The sequence below is a fragment of the Xyrauchen texanus genome, chromosome 14, assembly GCF_025860055.1.
Source record: "Xyrauchen texanus isolate HMW12.3.18 chromosome 14, RBS_HiC_50CHRs, whole genome shotgun sequence".
NCBI classification, from domain to species: Eukaryota; Metazoa; Chordata; class Actinopteri; order Cypriniformes; family Catostomidae; genus Xyrauchen; species Xyrauchen texanus.
The window spans coordinates 42655793-42675430 of record NC_068289.1 but is presented as its reverse complement, the minus strand read 5'-3'; the positions used below and the strand labels follow the sequence as shown (position 1 = coordinate 42675430).

Here is a 19638-nt window from a genome sequence, read left to right as displayed (position 1 = left end):
ATGCATGCCCATGTGTGTGCGCGTGCTTACACTCACATACGCATGCAAACACACACACACCTACCATTCCTAAATTAACAATTGTGTGCAATTTTGATCATAGTCCAAAGTTTTTATTTATGTCCGTGCTTACTGCATTTCACCTTTCATTCATTTTTCCTTGTCCAGGTATCGGAAACGTAAAGAAAATAGTACAAATAAGACTATTCAGGACCTCACAAGTAGACAGCATGAGAGAAAAAAAATAAAATGGAAGCAAAATTCAGCAAAATATTACAGAAAAAAAAGAGCAAGAGCCAGCACTTCTAGATCTAACCCCAGCATCTTCATTAAGTGAGGCAGAAAATTCCTTTGCAAATGAAGAAAATAACAGACAGGAACTGGACAAAAATAATTTGCAAATTTGGTACAAAAAATGCTCATGAATGAGTTACAGTTGGGGGAAAACGTGATTGGTACAAAGCAATCGTTTTACAAGAGCACATGATGCTATTACATTTAAATCAGGACCACGCGATGATATGTAACATTGATAAAGTTCTCATGAACACATGATTATATGTTATACTAGAATGATAATATTTATACTAATGGTTGTATATTTGTTAGTACTACAGAGTAGGCTACATGACATGATTCTTTATGAGCATAAGATTGTAACTTGTATACACAACACTTGTGCCTTGTGTATACACAAGGCATGGTACTGTGATGATTGCGATAAATGAGAAAATGAAACTCTGTTTATGAAATAAATATTCTTTTAAAAATTGTATGCATTTGAAATATGTAAAATAGGGTTAGGCATCAAACCCCTTTGTCAACAGTGAATGTGTGAGCTAAATCTCATTTCCGAAACATTGATCCTCATTACCGAAATGGCATTTTCATTACTGCAACATGTATCTTTTTTTACAAATTAAGTAATAATTAAATAATCATATTTTGTTTTAAAATCTATATATTATACAACACTACTTATTTAAGGTCTGCTACATAACAAATGTGTATGTTATCTTTTAGTAAAACAATAAAATAAAATAAATTGTAAATCATCACGTATGTTTCGGTAATGAGAGAAAATAAGGAAATTACAAAAAAATACTAAATATGAAAAAGTAATCTCTCCAAAGTTTTAAATAGCTTTGAGCATGAGTAATAAGAGTCTATACTTTAACATTAGCCAAAAATACACATTTTTAACCATATATTTAATGTAATGTCATGTTGCGGTAATGATCATTTTTTATGGACTTCATCTAAAAAATGTAAATAATTTTATATATTGCAGGAGCATGTCTGGTCTTTAATTAACCAAAGAGAGCGCATGTTACACCACTCTTTGTCTCTCTCCACTGGCTGCCTGTTGACGCACGTATTAAATTCAAGGCTCTGATGCTGGCATAAAAAACAGTCACTGGGTCTACTACAGCATACCTAAAATAATTTCTGCAGAGCTACACGCCCACCATAAGCCTGCAGTCGGCTAAGAAGCGTCGCCTTGCCTACCAACACAAAGAGGCACCAAAACACTTTCCCAGACCTTCAGTTTCATCATACCACCCAACTCCATCCGTGAAGCTGACCCACTCTCTGTCTTCAAAAAATCAACTTAAAACACATCTTTTCCATGAGCATTAACTAGTCACTAAAAATAAAATAAAATAAAATAAAATAAAATAAAAAATATTGTGTTTTGAATACTTCGGACCGTGTTATAGGCTACATTTTAGTCGAATTTTTAAATACCTTTATTTAGGAAGCGCAATAATCGCGACTAATTTCGCTGTTGCTATGGGCAACCGGCGAAACTTTGTATTTCCACAAGCCATTGCATACAAATGTTTAACAATTGTATTTATGTATAGGATTATATTTCCTATTTGACTATTTATTATATTAATGTTTCATATTATACATTATTGTTATTATTATTATTATTATTATTATTATTATTATTATTATTATTATATGTTCTGCTTTTCTTGGTAGGCTATTAGTTCTGTGTGAAATTATTTGTTTGTTTCCATGTTTTTTATATCGGTTGATTTTGCCTAGTTAATGTGTAAAGGGATTTAAAATATTTCTCATATTGTGACTGTTGCGCAATCAACACATTATGGTAGGCTGGTCAATGAGCTCAACAGGTTCCTGGAGCCAGATAAAGGATTTGATCCTGTGGGTCGGAGCTGCATGAGGGGGTGCGGCATATCTAAGCTTTTAGAGTACGCCCTTTTTTATCAGCCCGGGACAAGTGAGTAAAGAGCCACTCCACTGCATCTCAGTCCCAAGAGCTCCTCCATCTGCCCGGCTTCATGAGGGGCTGCTGGACACGCCAGCCGGGACCGTGCGTCAGAATGCGCCTACAACTTCTCCTCATTATAACTTTATGCGTTATTCACTGTAATTGTCAAGGTAAGTTCAAATGTCTTTCTTTTTCTCTTTTATGTTTTAAAGAGACAAATAGCCTATCCACTATATGTTTTGAGGTATAGTGGGACATTTACTAACAAAAGACATGATGGTCAAGTTACTCTCTTTCTATTCAATCTCAATTATTCTGGTTAAATTGAAAGGGAAAGTATACATAAGAGCGCAATATTCGCAGTGCATAAGGAAAAACAATAAATAATAATAATTAAAAAAAGAATCTGTGTGGATAACGGTATTCGTTCATCTAATGACGTTGTTATTTATGTGGCCGATAATTAACTGTTATGACTTGAGATTCATAAAATAAACACTTTCTCTTATAATAATTTATTACACTTCGTTAAGTCAGAAGTGTGCGCCTATAAGTGCGCACTAACAGGTCATATCTGTATTTAATTGTTTACTGTGGGGAATATTCAGATATATAGGCCGCATATAAAAACAGGTGCCCAATTGATAATTCCAGACGCAACAGTGACGTATCGTTCAGTTTCGCAAAATCACGACGTTTCAAAATGCTAAATGTTACTTTGTAACACTCGAAATGTGATGCACAAAAGCCTCCCTCAAACAGATTTGAGGTTCTTTCGGAGAACTTTTGCCTGGGCTTTGCCGTTGCTAGGTAACAGAGACGAGCATGTGACTAGAAGACCATCTCTAGACCCCAAGCTACTGGTACAAAGCAAAAGAAACACATTGCTGCACTCAGGCTTGTTTCTGAAAGACTAATTTGTTAACAGATGTAGAAATTGAAAGTTATATTTTGATTAAACAATTGACAAACCAACTCATTCCTCTTCTGATGCAAACGTGTGGTTGTGTAGCTAGAGCTCCTCAAATTGTAATCTGCTTTCTTTTTGCCCAGCCCATAGTAAGTAAGCTTCTTATGTGAATCAAGCAACTAATTACACGGCAGCTGCTGCTCAAGACCAACATTTCTGCTCATGGAGTGAAAATTGATCTCTATTCACACTTGATAATGTGGCCTGAGACAAGAATATTTACCATAGTTTGCCTATATGTTCATTTGGCAATGGGAAGAATGTGCCTGAATTAGGATGTTTGTATGCAAAGCAATACACTGCTGCAATTAAAAGAGCAAAATAAATAAATTAAAGGAATAATTCCTCCAAAAATGAAATTCTATAACCATTTACTCATTTTCATGCACTGTTAAGAAAAGGTTCCCTATAGAACCTAAAAGGGTTCTGATCACTCCCTTCATATTTTGAACACCTAAAAGGTTCTAAATAGAAGGGTTCAATCAAAAGAACCCTAATGGGTTCTTTGAGACAAGTGGACAAGTTCTATATAGAACCTTTTAGGGGTTCCCAACATGAAATCGTAACATTTGGTTTTTATGTAGGTTTTGTTTTATTACCAGAATAACATTTAATAGATATGTGAATAAACAAGTTTATATAAGGGTGCTAAAGGGTTCTTTTTTGTAAATCTTTTTTTTTTTTTTTAGCTGAGAACCTCAAATACATTTTTTTAAGAGTGTTGTTCCAGTCCTTTGCGACTTTCATTCTTTCAAGGAATACATAAGGAAATGTTAGGCTGAATGTTCACCTCAGTCACCATTCACTTTCATTGCATCTTTTCTTTCCATGCATTGAAAGTAAATGTTGACTGAGGCTGTCAGTCCCAATCATTCTTCCTATAACATCTCCTTTTGTGTTCCACTGAAGAAATAAAGTCATGCATGTTTGGAACAACATGAGGCCGAGTAAATTATACTTACCCTTTAAGTGTATTTTTAATCTTAGAATAGTTTCTAGACTATTAAGGTTTCAATTTGTGCATCTTCTCGTGCATTACTTTTGGAATTCATAGTGCTATGCTAAAGTTTGTGGCTGTTGCATGGATTGATCTCCTCAGAAATGTGAGCCAGGAATGAATTCCTGTAATCCAGCTTTATTCAGCATGTGTTTCAGAGGAAATTACCAAAAGGGTCTTGTTGGAGGAGGACAGGTTACTTTCCGTAATCCATTGAGCTTCACTTCCTGTTGGTCCCTTGGGCCTTTAGCTTCAGACCCTAGTATTTTGTGCTGGGGTCAAAGGTCTTTAATGATTTTACAAGTTAGTTAGATGGTAATGTTCATGTTAAAGGAACAGATAATCGAAAAATGAAAATGCGGTCAATGCACAATGCTTGTACTCACACTCATGTTGTTCCAAACTTGAATGAAGGAGAAATTAAGTTTTGGTTGGTACTCACAAAGCTTTTCTATGGCATCAGAATCATTTGAACCACTTTTAAGATACTTTTGCATCCTTTTTTAAGCTTGAAAGCTACAGTACCCACTTATTGTAATTGCATGGAAAAGGGTGGCCAGTACAATCTTCAAGATACCTTCTTTTGTGTTCCATGGAATAAAGAAAGATTTGTATATATATATATATATATATATATATATATATATATATATATATATATATATATATATATACATAATTTTTTTTTGCAGTTTTACATCATTTTTATTATATATAATAATTTTCTTCATTAGTATTTTTGTCTTATTTTCAATAAAAATATCTAAATATTCTTAAAACAAGATATATTGTATTTACTTGATAAGCAAAATGGCATAAAATATTAGGTCTTGTTTTCAGAGAAATCTGCCACAATTAAGTAAACTTGATGCTTAAAACAAAACAAAAAATGGGGTAAGAAAAATAAAATAAAATTTCTCTTATATTTTTTTCTTCTTTTAAGTTTCTGTGAAAACAAGACAAAACAATATTATGCAATTTTACAAGTCAAGTAAATGTATCTTGTCTTAAGAATATTTAGATATTTTTACTAGAAAACAAAACAAAAAAATACTTGTCAGGAAAACATTTTTTTTTGCCAAGGACAAGAGGATGACACATTAATAACATAATTTGCATTTTTAAGTGACTTATTCATTTAAAATGTTACTGGTTACTTAGAAAGTACTAGAGTTAGCACAATTTAAAATATTTTGACACCTCTGTTTCATGGTATTTATTAACCGTCTTGTATAACAACCCTGTATAAATTAATATTTACTACCATGTGTACATTACTCATTGCCAGCAAATTTTGATGATGGTGAATCTTCATAACTTGTTTTTTTTCCCAGCAAAGTGCTGTGTTGACCTACAGATACTAGTCACATATTAGCCATTTTCAGATAGTAATGCTTAAAAGGACATGTCACATTCACCTGCATCATCTCACAGTGCTTTTTTATTATGTGCCGGGTAACGACAATACCGAAAAGATCAGCGAGCAATGAGGTCTAGTTCAGTAGACTCAATCAGATGTGGATCAGTGCGTGACCTCATGATCTGTAACATGATTTCGATATAAGTTTGATACATGGCAGAGGCTGTCAGCTCTCTTTAAGGTGCATAACTTAGGTGCATAGAAGAATGCTTTTTCAATTGACTTTCGTACTTGCAAAGGTAATCAATCAAGGCTGGCTTCTTAGCATTTAACAGATGCTTCTTATCCAAAGTAAGTCGCACACAAAGATAGCTATGATTTCGAAAATGAGCCTGTAATATAGCTTTGATATTGTCTATTGTTCTAGCAAGAATTTAAGGTCCACTATTCCTGCCTTTAAAGTATTACGCAATGTTTGAGTAAGCTAAAGAAACACTAATGAAGTTTGTTATTTGAACAGAAAGAAAATACAGAAATCCCCCTTTTCCTCTTCTGCACGTGCTCTTTAAACCTCACACATGTTTCGGGGCCTTTCCGGTCTTATTCCTTGGGCAACAAGGCTGCTGTATTAGAAACGGGAACAGAAGTTAGCACAGTTGGCACTAATGAAGACTTCTAATCCTCGGTGTAAACAGCACCCTCAGTGGCCCTATTAGTCACTGCCGCAATGCCGACAGAAAGCTGAGAAGCCTGTGTGATGGCATTTGTGTTTGATGATGACACTGGATTGTAAAAATTCACAAAGAGAGAGTACTGTATAATAGTTTAAACTTTAAATGAATATAACATTTTATTAAAACCAACATAAAATATGCAAATGTAACAGCAAAGAGAAAATGTTTCATTTTTGTTATACTAAGACTTTCTCTTAGTATACATGGTCAATTATAAGTTTGTATACACCCATTCATTCTTTAGTATCACTATTTGGCATGTTTTAAAATAACAGTAAAGTCATAAAAACTATGAAAGTAACCAACTAATGGAAGTATTCAAATTATGTAGATGACAGCTTTGCACACTTAGGGCATTCTCTCTTTATGAGGTGTATCCTGAGATGCTTTTGAAACAGTTTGAAGGTGTTTCCATGTACGCTGAATGTGCTTTGTGTGGTACCATCTAAATGAACACATTTTATACAAGTCCAAAAAAGTTATTCAAATACACCAATATATTAATTATCATTGCTTAAATCATCTAGAAATCAATTCTTGAGATGACAGTTGCAGATTACCACTTTCCCCAGTGTATGCTAGGCACTTTCCTTCACTATCCAGTGCAACTGATCCAATTCAAAAACAATTCGAAATTACATTTATAGTTTTATAATTAAATTAATATGTAGGCACAATTTATATTTGTGTACAAAACTAATTTCAAGCATTTAATAATAAGACCGCAAGGCTTTTAAGATCATGAGAAACATAAATTCACACGCATAAACTTTCAGTTGACATTGTATTCACTCAAAAAAATATTTTTGACTGTTTTTATCGTTTTACACATTTTAATTTCATAACAAAATTCCATCAAACTGAACTGTCATTTTTAACTAAATTAAATTAATAAAACTTTTTAAATATACATTTTTTTTAAATTGTATTTTGTTAAAGATACTCATTTAATTGTATGTAATTTTGTTATGAAATTAAAATGCGTAAATCTTAAAATTATTATATATATTTTTTTCCATATTTTTGAAACATTTTGAAACTGTGTGCGATCCACTGACATGGTAAATTTTTGAACCGACGCTTGACGGAATGGCCATTTCTGTTAATCGCCAATTGGGCGATGCCAACATAGTCATCTCAACAAAATCAGAGTGAAACCAAAACATATCATAGTACCTGGCTTTCAAATTTATGCATTTCAGTTTCATAACAATTACACTGAATTGTAATCTTTAAGAAAAAAATTTAAATAAAAAACGTATGTATTTTAAGTTTTATGAATTTTATTTTGTTAAAATTTGGTGGAATTTTGTTATAAAAATGCCATTAATTAAAATGTGTAAATCTTAAATAATTTACTAAAATATTTAGTTTGAGTGAAAGATACTACTTTTAATCCCACATAGACCAACCAATAAACAAACAGAATTTATAACCGATACAGTACTGGCATCAAATTTTATTTAGCCTCCTATCGAACTCTAAATTTTAAGAAAGGAAATATCTGTGAACAAATTTGGAACTAACTCATTCAATATTTATTTATGCAATTCAAGTGACAGATCTATGTCAATAGCCTGTAATTTGCTTCCTCATCTCGTTCCTAACCTTATTGTTTTCTTTCTTCCATGGTACACAAGAGTTATTTTACAATTAAAATAATGGTTAGTTTGATGGGACTGATTTGCATGGTTTAATAGGCTCCCCGACTCCATGTTTGCCTCCTTTCCACTCGCTGTCAATGCCAAGCTGCCTTAGCGTACCAGTGGGTCCTTTCTCTCGATTCAGTTTAGCGGTGCGAGCCAAAGTCAGTTGTAAAGCAATTGACTGCTTTTTGCATCATCCATTTCCATATGAAGAAGGCTGCAGCTCCCTCCTCCACAGTATGGCTGGCCAGCCCTGGCGCTCAACTCTGCCAGCCATTCCCGCACATGCATTCACTTCGACTGCATCCAAAACAAGGCGGTATTGATGAAAGAGGCAGTGCCTCCACCAAGGCCCCCGCGGGACTGGAAAGAGATGTTTTGGGGGGCTAGTGGCTGGCAAGTGCCTGTAGTGTTTTTAAAGGAAGGAGGGCTGTCGGAATGGAGGAGGATGGGCGCTGGGGGCCTCTTTTTTGCTTTCCTTCTCGTAGGAAGCTCTACTGTATTCCCCCATTCTACTATCCATCTCCATTGGCCCTTTTGGCTTGCTGACATGTTCAGTTATAGGGCTGCAGCCCCGCCAGTCGGCCCCATTGTGCCTTTGTGATCTCTCAGTGGGGTCTAAGTCTTTAGAAGGCTTCATTCTAATGAAAATTCCTCCACCGCACTCTCTTTGTGGCCAGACGTTGGCGCGTCCCTTGTTTTATCCCTGCAGATAGTTTTGGGGATTCTCGCCTGCTGAGGGTTTAAGTTGGCTAATTAGAAAAGACATGGCCAGAGAGGAGGCAGAGAGAGAGAGAGAGAGGAAACCAAACAGAACAAAACAGGGTGAGCAAAGACATTTATGAAGGAAGGAGAAACAAGCTCAGACCCTATCAACAGGAGGAGATCATTTGCATAATACAAGCCACTTCCTCACAATGGCCCGTGGGACAATCGCATGGCTGTCCTATATAACTGTTGTCATTCACACAATCTTGGTTAAGACATCCAAATAAAACCCTTTTTAAAGCCACCCCAGGAAATTACAGGGACAGCCGCTGCTAAATGCTTCATTTTGCTGAGTGCTGGAATAGGATAGGCCTTGTGCTGTGCACTTTACCTGTCAGTTTTCCCAGTGCTGCTGATACTGTCAGGAAACACAGGATTTATTTGGAAAGTCTCAGCAGATAAGTTTCGACTCTTGGCAGAGGTTGATGAAAGTAGGTCTCTTAATGTATAGCTGAATAAGATTCTGCCCTTTCAACCTATTGTTACACATAAGAAAGTGACAATGATTCATAAAATGGATTAACTCCTGTGCCTTTGTGCATTACTTTAGACCTTGACATATTAAAGTACAAACAAAAATGCATATTCGTTGCTTGTTCAATTTAGTTGAGGAAATGCAAGACAATTCTTGAACTTAATTTCATTGTGTGCAATCAATTAAATTTGTAAAATGGAAGTAACACTTTGCAATAAGGTTCCATTCGTTAATGTTAGTTAATTTATTATCATGGACAGTGAACAATTACCTGCAGCATCTATTAATCTTTGTTAATGCTAGTTAATAAAAATACAGTTGTTCAATGTTCGCTGTCCTTTTCTGCATATCGCATGCCGTTTTTAGCTTATAGCAGCCCATTCGGCCTGTTTTGCGGCCATCCCACCGGCCCAGTCCGCCCCTGATCGGCCCCAAAGTGCGTCGGCCCACCAGGAAAATGCCCGGTATGCCAGATTACCAGTCCAGCCCTGCCCGGCATGTATATCTATCAAAAATGGATCTACAAAATTCACAGAAAGTGCCAATGTTTCAACATATTTTCAAGACAATTAGAAAATGATCAAGTGCAATATATTTTGATATATTTTGATGATTTATTTTGTCATATCTCAAAAGATAATGCAACAAATCAGGACAAATCAAGAACAGGATTCATTACTTTCGCACTGAAATTTCATTTCCTCAGGCACATATTGAGTCTAAATACAGTAGATGCACAACTTACACCCAAACGACAAAAGTTGTATCATAATGTTCATGTGTTGTACTTGCTATAGTTTACTTCCATGTTGTTTCTTCATCAAATAACAATGGAAATCAAGTCAAAGTTGCAATTTTGGCTTTTTTTGTGTGTTACACTATTTATAAGAGATTGATTGAGGAATACTAAAGAGGTGTGTGCATAACTCCAAAAAAATGGATGAGGTACAGGAGGTGAAATGAGGTCCTGGGACTCTAAAGAACCGAGGTATACGTTTAAGGGTTAATAAATGTTGTAATGTTCATTGTTAGTCCATGTTAACTAATATTGTTAACTAATGTTATAAATGGAACCTTATTGGAAAGTGTAACCAAAATATGATTATGATTCTTTATTTCTTGTATGCCAGAAAAGATATTACAAGCCAAAAAATGTTTTAATATATCAAATATATCAAACAAACGTAAAGTAGAATTATTTTAATATTCTGTAAAAATAGAGTTTTGTGTTTAGGTGCATTTGTGTACTGTAGGTCCTGAAACCTTAGTTTAAATCTGTCAAAACCTTATTTTCATTGCATCTAGTACACATAATTCAATTAAGTTTCTGTAAGCTCGCCAACAAGAATAAAACAAACCCTTTTATAAAATGTGTTTTAAGTGGGTGGACAATTTGTCATCAGTTTAATTAAAGCGATAGTTCACCCAATAAATAAACATTCTGTCAAAATGTCAACCTCAGTCACCATTCACTTTCATTGTATGGAAAAACATGCAATGAAAGTGAATGGTGACTGAGGCTATCATTCTGCCTATCATCTCCTTTTGTGTTCCACAGAAGATAGTCATGGTTTAGAACACATGAGGGTGAGTAAATGATGACAGAATTGTAATTTTTGGGTGAACTGTCCTTAAGTTATTTGAACTTTTCTTTTAGCTTATCTCATTTTCGTACATATCATATCATGGCAGTACGCGTGGAAACGCGTTGTTGGCTAGATGCTTGACGTTTAAAATTCTATTACTGCGAGCGGGTGTCGATAAGAGCGTCTTACCTCCCAGATCCTGTATATGCCAATTGTCTACCTGTGCGTTACAGACGTGGCTGAAACCTCCGGATCATGTCCTACCAACAAAGAGAGCCTTTGAGCAAGCATAGCAGCAATTTTATCATTAGTAAACTGAGCAGGAAAAAGGCTTGCTTCCCAATTGGCTTCTAAAGGAGTTAAAAAGGAAGCCCATTTGGCTGGCATGCTTTAAAAGGGTTTGCTTTGCTGTTTGGTCTGGACCTCTTGCTATGAGGAGGCCCTCACGGAGCTTTTAGCACCATGGCTCAAGCACAGCCCCCCCATGGCCTTCTGGCACAAGACAAAATCCATTATTAAAAAGTACATCACAGGGAACGAATACGATAAACTTTGAACTCATGCATAATAAATGCTCTGCTAATAAAACATTTGTTTTGCCATGGCATAGAATCAACAGGCTGTCTGCTACATCCTAAATTTAAAATTAAAGGGCTAGTTCACACAAAAATTACAATTCTGTCATTATTTACTCACCCTTATGTTGTTCCAACCCCATATGTCATTCTTTCTTTAAAGGAACACAAAAGAAAATATTAGGCAGAATGTTGGCATCAGTCACCTTTCGTTTACATTGAATGGAAAATAGATAGCTAACATTCAGGGAGGGGGAAAAAAAGTCATACGGTTTCAAAACAATATGAGGGTGAATAAATGATGTCTGAATTTTCATTTTTCCTGAACTATTCCTAAATCGTACTGAAAGCCTTTCAACATGCCATTATCTCACAACAAGAGGGAGTAGTTTCTCTATCCATTTAGAGATTACTTTATTGCACTGTAAGACTTTATGTTGTCAGTCGGATGTCTAAACATATTACCTCTGATTTTTCAGCAAGGTTACTGGTCGGCTAAATGTCAATGATGACCTCATAGTTTAGTCCACTTCTCAGATTCCTATTGGCAAGAGCATGAGCGATCAAGCTGTTTAATTGAGTCACATAAGATTCCTACGATACAGCAGGTCAGATAATGTTCTTGAAAACTGAGATGAATACATTTCAATACTTTTAATATTTTTTAAATATGGAATGGTTGTTGTGGTTCAGTTAGAAGACACTGCACTCATAGTGCACACTATGTTTTCTTTTGAACATTTGAAAATGCATAAAATGTTCGTTTCAGCCACTGTTCACTTTCATTTATTGGAAAAAGGTTGGATTGGAACAACATGAATGTGAGTAAATGGTGAATACATTTTTTTGGTGAATTTTTTTTTATTATTTTTTATTGGTTGAAAACAGGGTTCAATAAATTTTGACTAATGAATTTCCCAAAAAAATTCATGATTTTTCCAGCTATTCGTGACTACTGTGTAAGTGTTTTTAAAAATAAATATATAGAGATTGCACTCACAAAAAGAGTAATTTCTAGCTTAAATTATTTATTTCTAAATTATACTCGTTTATGTTGACTCAAAATAATTTTTTAAAACATTTTCATTTCATAAAAAATGTCCATCAAATTGAAATTGAGTAATCTTCTATACATATTTTTTATGTTTTTAAAGTTTTATTAATTTAATTTGTTTGTTTGTTTTTGATCTAAAATAGTCTAAAATATTTTTTTTAGTTTTTCAATAACTTTTTAAGATTTTTTTTTCTTCCCATGGTCATTTCCAGGCAAAAAATCATTTAAATAAATGTTTAAATTCACTGATTTTTCCAGTTTTACGTGTCTATGGAAACACTGATTACAACTCATTCATTTTCATTTCTAGCTGAAATCGAATTTCTATATTAAAATGCTGCAACTTCGTTTGAGAATATAACATAAATTTCACCATAGACACTGTGTGTGTGTGTGTGTGTGTGTGTGTGTGTGTGTGTGTGTGTGTGTGTGTGTGTGTGTGTGTGTGTGTGTGTGTGTGTAAATGGTGATAAGAACCCCCCCATTCCACCTTGCATCTCCCTTTGCTTTTGGAATTTGGGTGTAAGGTCTACGGTACCACCCGGTACCGATATTTATCCTAATTACATTTCTGACAAGGAACAGCATGCACCATTCATCAGTGTCAGCAAGAGACAATTAGATTCCCACATTCCACTCATCCGAAGGAGAGCTCCGCTCCTGAACTATACTGATTGTGTCGATATGTCCTGGAGCCCATCGGGGAAGGTACAGTCACTCACAAAGGCAGATCAAAAGGAGAGTTAGGGCTGTATTAGTGCCTGCTCATTGGCTGTATGCTCGGCTCCATTACATGCCAATGTGCTTGTCTAAATGCTTCATTAATAGTGTGGTTGCAGCTGCATGCATACCTCTGAAGGAGAGAAGAAAACTGTTTATTCAGCATTTATCACAGTGGGAAGATGCGTGATGCTTTGGCTTTATTGATTTCCCTGCAAAAAAAATATTTTTTTTTTATCAGTAGGCTATTTTTGTCTTGCTTTCCGGAAAATACTCAAACCAGCCCATCTGACACCAACAATCAGGTCCTGACCCGTATCTGAATGATTTTATGCACTGCACTGCTGCTACATGATTGGCTGATTAGATAATCACATGAATGATTGTTGGTGCCAGATGGGCTGGTTTGAGTATTTCTGATTTTCACATCAGAAGTCTCTAGAGTTTACTCAGAATGGTGCCAAAAACAAAAAACATCCAGTGAGTGGCCGTTGTGTGGACGGAAATGCCTTGTTGATGAGAGAGGTCAACAGAGGATGGCCAGACTGGTTTGAAGTCTACGGTAACTCAGATAAATGCTCTGTACAATTGTTGTGAGAAGAATATAATCTCAGAAAGATATTCTGTTTTGGCGGCACGAGGGGGACCTACACAATATTAGGCAGGTGGTTTTAATGTTGTGGCTGATCTGTGTGTGTATATATATATATATATATATATATATATATATATATATATATATATATATATTTTTTTTTTTTGTTTGTTTGTTTGTTTTGTTTTGTTTGTTTAGTTTTTTTGCAGTGTAAAGTGTCTGTTTGAGCATAATGTTTTCATACAAGAAGCTCAGTCAAATCTCATTGTCAAAACCAATTTTTTAGCACTACATTTTGTAACTTTTGTGTTCATGCTCAAATAACAAATGTATTGACATTATTAAGTAGGAAGGTTAAAAAGGGTCTTGAATGACCATTCTTTTTTTTTTTTAAGATTTACGCTTTTAAATTTCATGAAAATAATTCATCAAATTTAATTTGATTTGATTTCCATCCATCATCAACCGCTTATCCTGTGTACAGGGTCACGGGGGCTGGAGCCTATCCCAGCTAACATTGGGCGAAAGGCGGGGGACACCCTGGACAGGTCGCCAGTCCATCGCAGGGCCACACATAGACAGACATACACTCACACTCACCTCCACATCCACATCTAGGGCAATTTTTTTTTTGGAGACACCAATTAACCTAGCCTGCATGTCTTTTGGATGGTGGGAGGGAGCCAGACTACCCAGAGAGAACCCACGCAGACACGGGGAGAACATGCAAACTCCACACAGAAAGGCCGGGGCAACCAGGGTTTGAAGCCACAACCTTCTTGCTGTGAGGCGACAGTGCTAACCGCTGCACCACCGTGCCGCCCTTAATTTGATTTTAAAAATAATATTCAAAAACGAAATATTTTACGTTTTATTAATTTTGTTTTGTTAAAAATGACACAATTCAATTCAATTTGATATAATTTTCTTTTTTATTCTAAATGTGTAAATCTTAAAAAATATTTCCAATTTAATTTTGCATTAGGCACCATGTTTAATCTGAGCTGACTAAATATTAATTTGAAAATGAAATAAGCACCTCCATTGTCTATAGTGTACAAGGTTTTGATACACACAAATCTTAAACTGCTTCGTCAAAACTTTAAAAACATGATAAATGACACAGGACATTATGAAACAAATAGTTTAGAAAAGGAAATTGAATGAACCTTTATGACATTTATGACATTTATCCTTACAAATAAAGTGATAAACTGAAAAGAGAATCAAAATTTGGAAAGGTCTTTAAAGTCATTGTATTAAAAAATAACAGGATACATTTTGCTAGCTGAGAAGTATATTACAGGTCTAAAGGAATGCTTTGAGGAATGTGCAATGATATTCCAATGGATCTGAAACATTGATCATGTATCCTGATCCTATAATACAAGTTTGTATCTAGAACGGTAAGAACCGAGGTGTTTGGATTGGTCATGTACAGAAGGGTATTTGTTCACGTCGGGGGAGATCCTGTGAACCTTATCTTGTAACTCCTGAAATGTTTACATTATTTCTTATTACATGACACTATCTGGACTTCACAAACTCATCATGGTCAGATTTTATGATCTGTGGGAGACAACATTGGGTAATCGTGTAGGCCTAAATGATGAACATGTTTTTTTTTCTCCCTTTGTAAAATAAAATGAATTGATGCAAAGTTCCAGTGATCTGTCATTTAGAGCTGGCAATAGCAGAGGGCAAAGCACAGGAAAGAATGTTGACAGCATTTTTGTGGGAACTAATTCTGTTTTGCAGCATTACCAGCTAAATCTCTTCAGGACTAGAGGCTGTGTAACATTTTCATTCATGCAATTAGACTTTTTGATATTCTTTTGAGTAGTTTTTGATAGCAGTGGTTCTTTCTGTCCAGAGAAGAGTGTTTGAAACTTGAAAAAATCTGCCTGAATGACACCCTTCACCTTTAATGACTAATAATGAGAACAGATCATCTCTGAATATCTTGATCTTGTATGTGTAGGTTCTGGTTGTGAGGTGGGATCATTCCGCTGTGGGACAGGCCTTTGTATTCCAGCAAGTCAGAGATGTGACGGCACAGCTGACTGCTCGGACAGCTCAGATGAAATAGGCTGCCGTAAGTATCTCGTCCTCACTGATTGATTATGTTACCCACGCTGACTCATACAGTAAGCAGTCATTATGTCACACTGAATGGTGATAATAAATGGCAAGCATGAAATAAAGACTTAATAGCAACAGCAATCCAATAGAAGATGCCAATGTTCAATAAATAGTTAATAATACTGAGAATATACAATTCTTCTGCCCAGTAATATACAGTGGTTCGTTAGCCTAATTTTAGGTTGTTAATGGTGGCCAAGGAACATACGGCTGCATTAATTATATTATCTCATTATATTTTTTATGTTTATTTAAAAAAAATGCAAATACTCTTGACAATCTAGAAGGTAAAAAAATCTAAGTGAATATTGTATGTATATATATATATATATATTTATATGTATATACTGTATATAGATACGTGTATATATATATATATATATATATATATATATATATATATATATATATATATATATATTAGGGCTGTCAATCGATACAAATTTGTGTCCCAATTAATTAATCACGATTAATCGCATATACAAATATTTGCTGAGAAGCCCCTCATATAACAATAATTCAATATATAAAGATTATACATATTTATATCAATATATAATTGTACATAGTTATCTTTAAATATTAAAAGTATATATATATATATATATATATATATATATATATATATATATATATATATATATATATATATATATATATATTTAAATATAGTTTAATACTCAATCTTTAAACACATCGTGAGATCCCTTAGTTCGCATTTGCGCTCGAAGTGTTTTGAATGCAAGAATGTAACATATGTTTGCGTTGTTCTTCCTACTGAGGTGTTTTCTTCACTGTATAAACTGTGCGATGCTCACACAGCTGAAATTTCGCTTACTGCCATCTGGAGTAAACAGGTGGTACTACAAGCTTGCATTTCTCAGGAATCTTCCTTATTATGGTGCGATTAATTGCGTAAATATTTTTAACGCGTTCATTTTTGTCAAATTAATCACACTGAATTAACGTGTTAAATCGACAGCCCTAATATATATATACCACAGTTAGTTCCGGTCTTCGAATCTGATTGGAAGAGAGATGTTCCATGAGCACTGATGGTCTGACACCATCAGCACTCAGACGCATCACTTGTGTTTGTGCCATTCTAAACTAAAGTGTAAGAGCAGTGCAGATATGGTAAGACCTATGGTTTGTCTTTTTTATTTTTTTTTATTTACATTACATATGTTAGCCAGCAGGTGGTGGCAAAAGATTATGTTTGTGTGTAATATAAGCCAGTTAGTTGATGTGAAGTGAAGTGAATCCGCATCAGCCGTTTACATACACTATGTGATCGCTTGTATTACTACTACTAAAGCTAGGAAATAGCTTTCAACGGCTTAAAACTAACAACATCAGCATTACAGCTCATCACAGCTGAGAGACACAACAGACTGATTCATTACACATTGGGTGCTGTTTAAAATGACGGTTTCTATAGTGATCGACACTTGTGCACCGACTATCGCGAAATAGGGAGAAATACCCCCACTTGGACACTATTTTTCCACTGAGAAAGCTGATCTTCAGAAAGCTGACAGCATCTCTACTTGGGAGTGGCAACAGGTGATGTCACACACGCCATCTCTCTCTCTCGCACACACACACACACACACACATCCATCTATCCTTATTTATCCAATAACTTGATAGAAACAGCACAAGCAGTGATACTATTTCTGAAGTGACATTTTTGATTTACTAAAGGAGGCTTGGATGCATCATTTGGTTTGAACCAGCAATGGCAGATTCTGATCCGTTGCATAAGCAAGTAGTTCCATGAAGAAATGCGTTTTTATGACTGTACTATGACTTTTTCCAATGTTTTTTAATTATAGTGCTGATGTAGGGGCATATAGCACTCTTGCTCATGTGATATTGCTTATATATATATATATATATATATATATATATATATATATATATATATATGTATAAGTGTATATATATTGTATACAGTATATATACATTGTGTGTATAAATAAAATATTTATATAATATGCATAATCCATAAATATATAAAATAAGAAATATATTTCACTCCCTCTATGTCAGCTCTTAAATTCCACTTCTTAAGGAGTCTGTCAAGGAATGAATTGAGCTCTTTGGAATAAAACCTCTTAGTACAGGCCATTCAAATCTTCTAATTTAGTTAACAAAGCAGCCTCATTACACTCTTCTAGCCCAGCCCACCTGCGAGAGCGGCCAGTTCCAGTGTTTGAGTGATGGCGAGTGCATTCCACAGCACTGGGTTTGCGATGACGAGGAGGATTGCGAGGATAGTTCCGATGAAAGGCAGCACTGCCGTGAGTACTCCTTATCAGTATCCGTCTGTCTCCCCCTCGCTTTATGTTTCCATTTCTATGTCCATCAGAGCTCAGAGCTCCATTAACTCTCAGTAATGTCCCGGGATGTTTGAGAAACATGATATCTCAGGTGTGCACGCTAAAGTCTGAAAAACAAACGACACATCATGTGCATGTCTTAGAATGAGGACCCCACTTTAGCGAATATGAGCGACCACCCAGTGCACTCTTATGAAAAATATGTCTCTTTGATGTTTTCTGGCAGCTGGCAGGACATGCTCCACTTCACAATTCACCTGTACGAACGGGGCCTGCATCCCTGGAGGATACAGGTGCGACCATGTACCTGACTGCCTTGACGGAGGAGATGAGAGAAACTGCCGTAAGTATGCTGCTGACATGTGTGATTGGGTGTAATTAGGGCTGGGCAATATATAGCTACAAAAAACAATATCTTGATTTTTTTATCCTTTTGATGAAACTTAATATCTCTATTATGTATTTACTGTGAAATGTATTATATGGTGTGTGTGTGTGTGTGTGTGTGTGTGTGTGTGAGCATGTATTTATCACTTTGTGGGGACCAAATGTTCCCATATGGATGGTAAAACCCGAAATGTTGGGCAATATATAGCTACAAAAACAATATCTTTTGATGAAACTCAATATCTCTACTATGTATTTGTATGTATTTACTGTGAAATGTATTATATGGGGTGGTGTGGCACAATGGATAAGACACATGCCTTTGGTGTGAGAGACCCGGGTTTGAATCCACTGTGAGACACCAATGTGTCCCTGAGCAAGACACTTAACCCCCAGTTGCTCCAGAGGCAACTGTGTGTGTGTGTGTGTGTGTGTGTGTGTGTGTGTGTGTGTGTGTGTGTGTATGTGTGAGCATGTATTTATCACTTTGTGGGGACCAAATGTCCCCATATGGATAGTAAAACCCGAAATGTTTGACTTTGTGGGGACATTTTGTCGGTCCCCATGAGGAAAACAGCTTATAAATCATACTAAATTATGTTTTTTGAAAATGTAAAAATTCTGAAAGTTTTCTGTGAGGGTTAGGTTTAGTGGTAGGGTAAGGGGATAGAATATATAGTTTGTACAATATAAAAATCATTATGTCTATGGAAAGTCCCCATAAAACATGGAAACCCAACATTTGATCACGATATTGCTTGATTTTATATCAGCAACATAATCAACGTGAATATATTGTGAATAGGGATCACATTTGGGAAAAAATTTACCTAATTAAAATCATGATAGTATGACTATTAAATCGCAAAATGATGCAATGTAATTGAATAAATAAATCTGCATGTGCTGTGCGAAGCAATTCATATGCTAAACTAGATAGATGACAGAACTGAGTGCTTATTCACTGTAAAGCAAGCATTGCATGCAGACTATGTTTAGATATTTAAATCGCAGCATTTTGCACTTTAATATTCACACT

At 35.3% G+C, this 19638-nt stretch overlaps 1 protein-coding gene across 1 annotated transcript in view; it reads left to right on the top strand.

The window, feature by feature from the left end:
• The first annotated feature begins 2292 nt into the window (after nucleotides 1-2292).
• Nucleotides 2293-19638, top strand: part of lrp2a (low density lipoprotein receptor-related protein 2a) — a 125682-nt gene continuing 108336 nt past the window's right edge. The window contains exons 1-4 of the mRNA XM_052142456.1: nucleotides 2293-2415; nucleotides 15707-15820; nucleotides 18051-18173; nucleotides 18439-18555. Coding sequence (XP_051998416.1) covers nucleotides 2316-2415; nucleotides 15707-15820; nucleotides 18051-18173; nucleotides 18439-18555 — 454 coding nt within the window. The 5' untranslated portion in view covers nucleotides 2293-2315. The remainder of the gene's footprint in view (nucleotides 2416-15706; nucleotides 15821-18050; nucleotides 18174-18438; nucleotides 18556-19638) is intronic.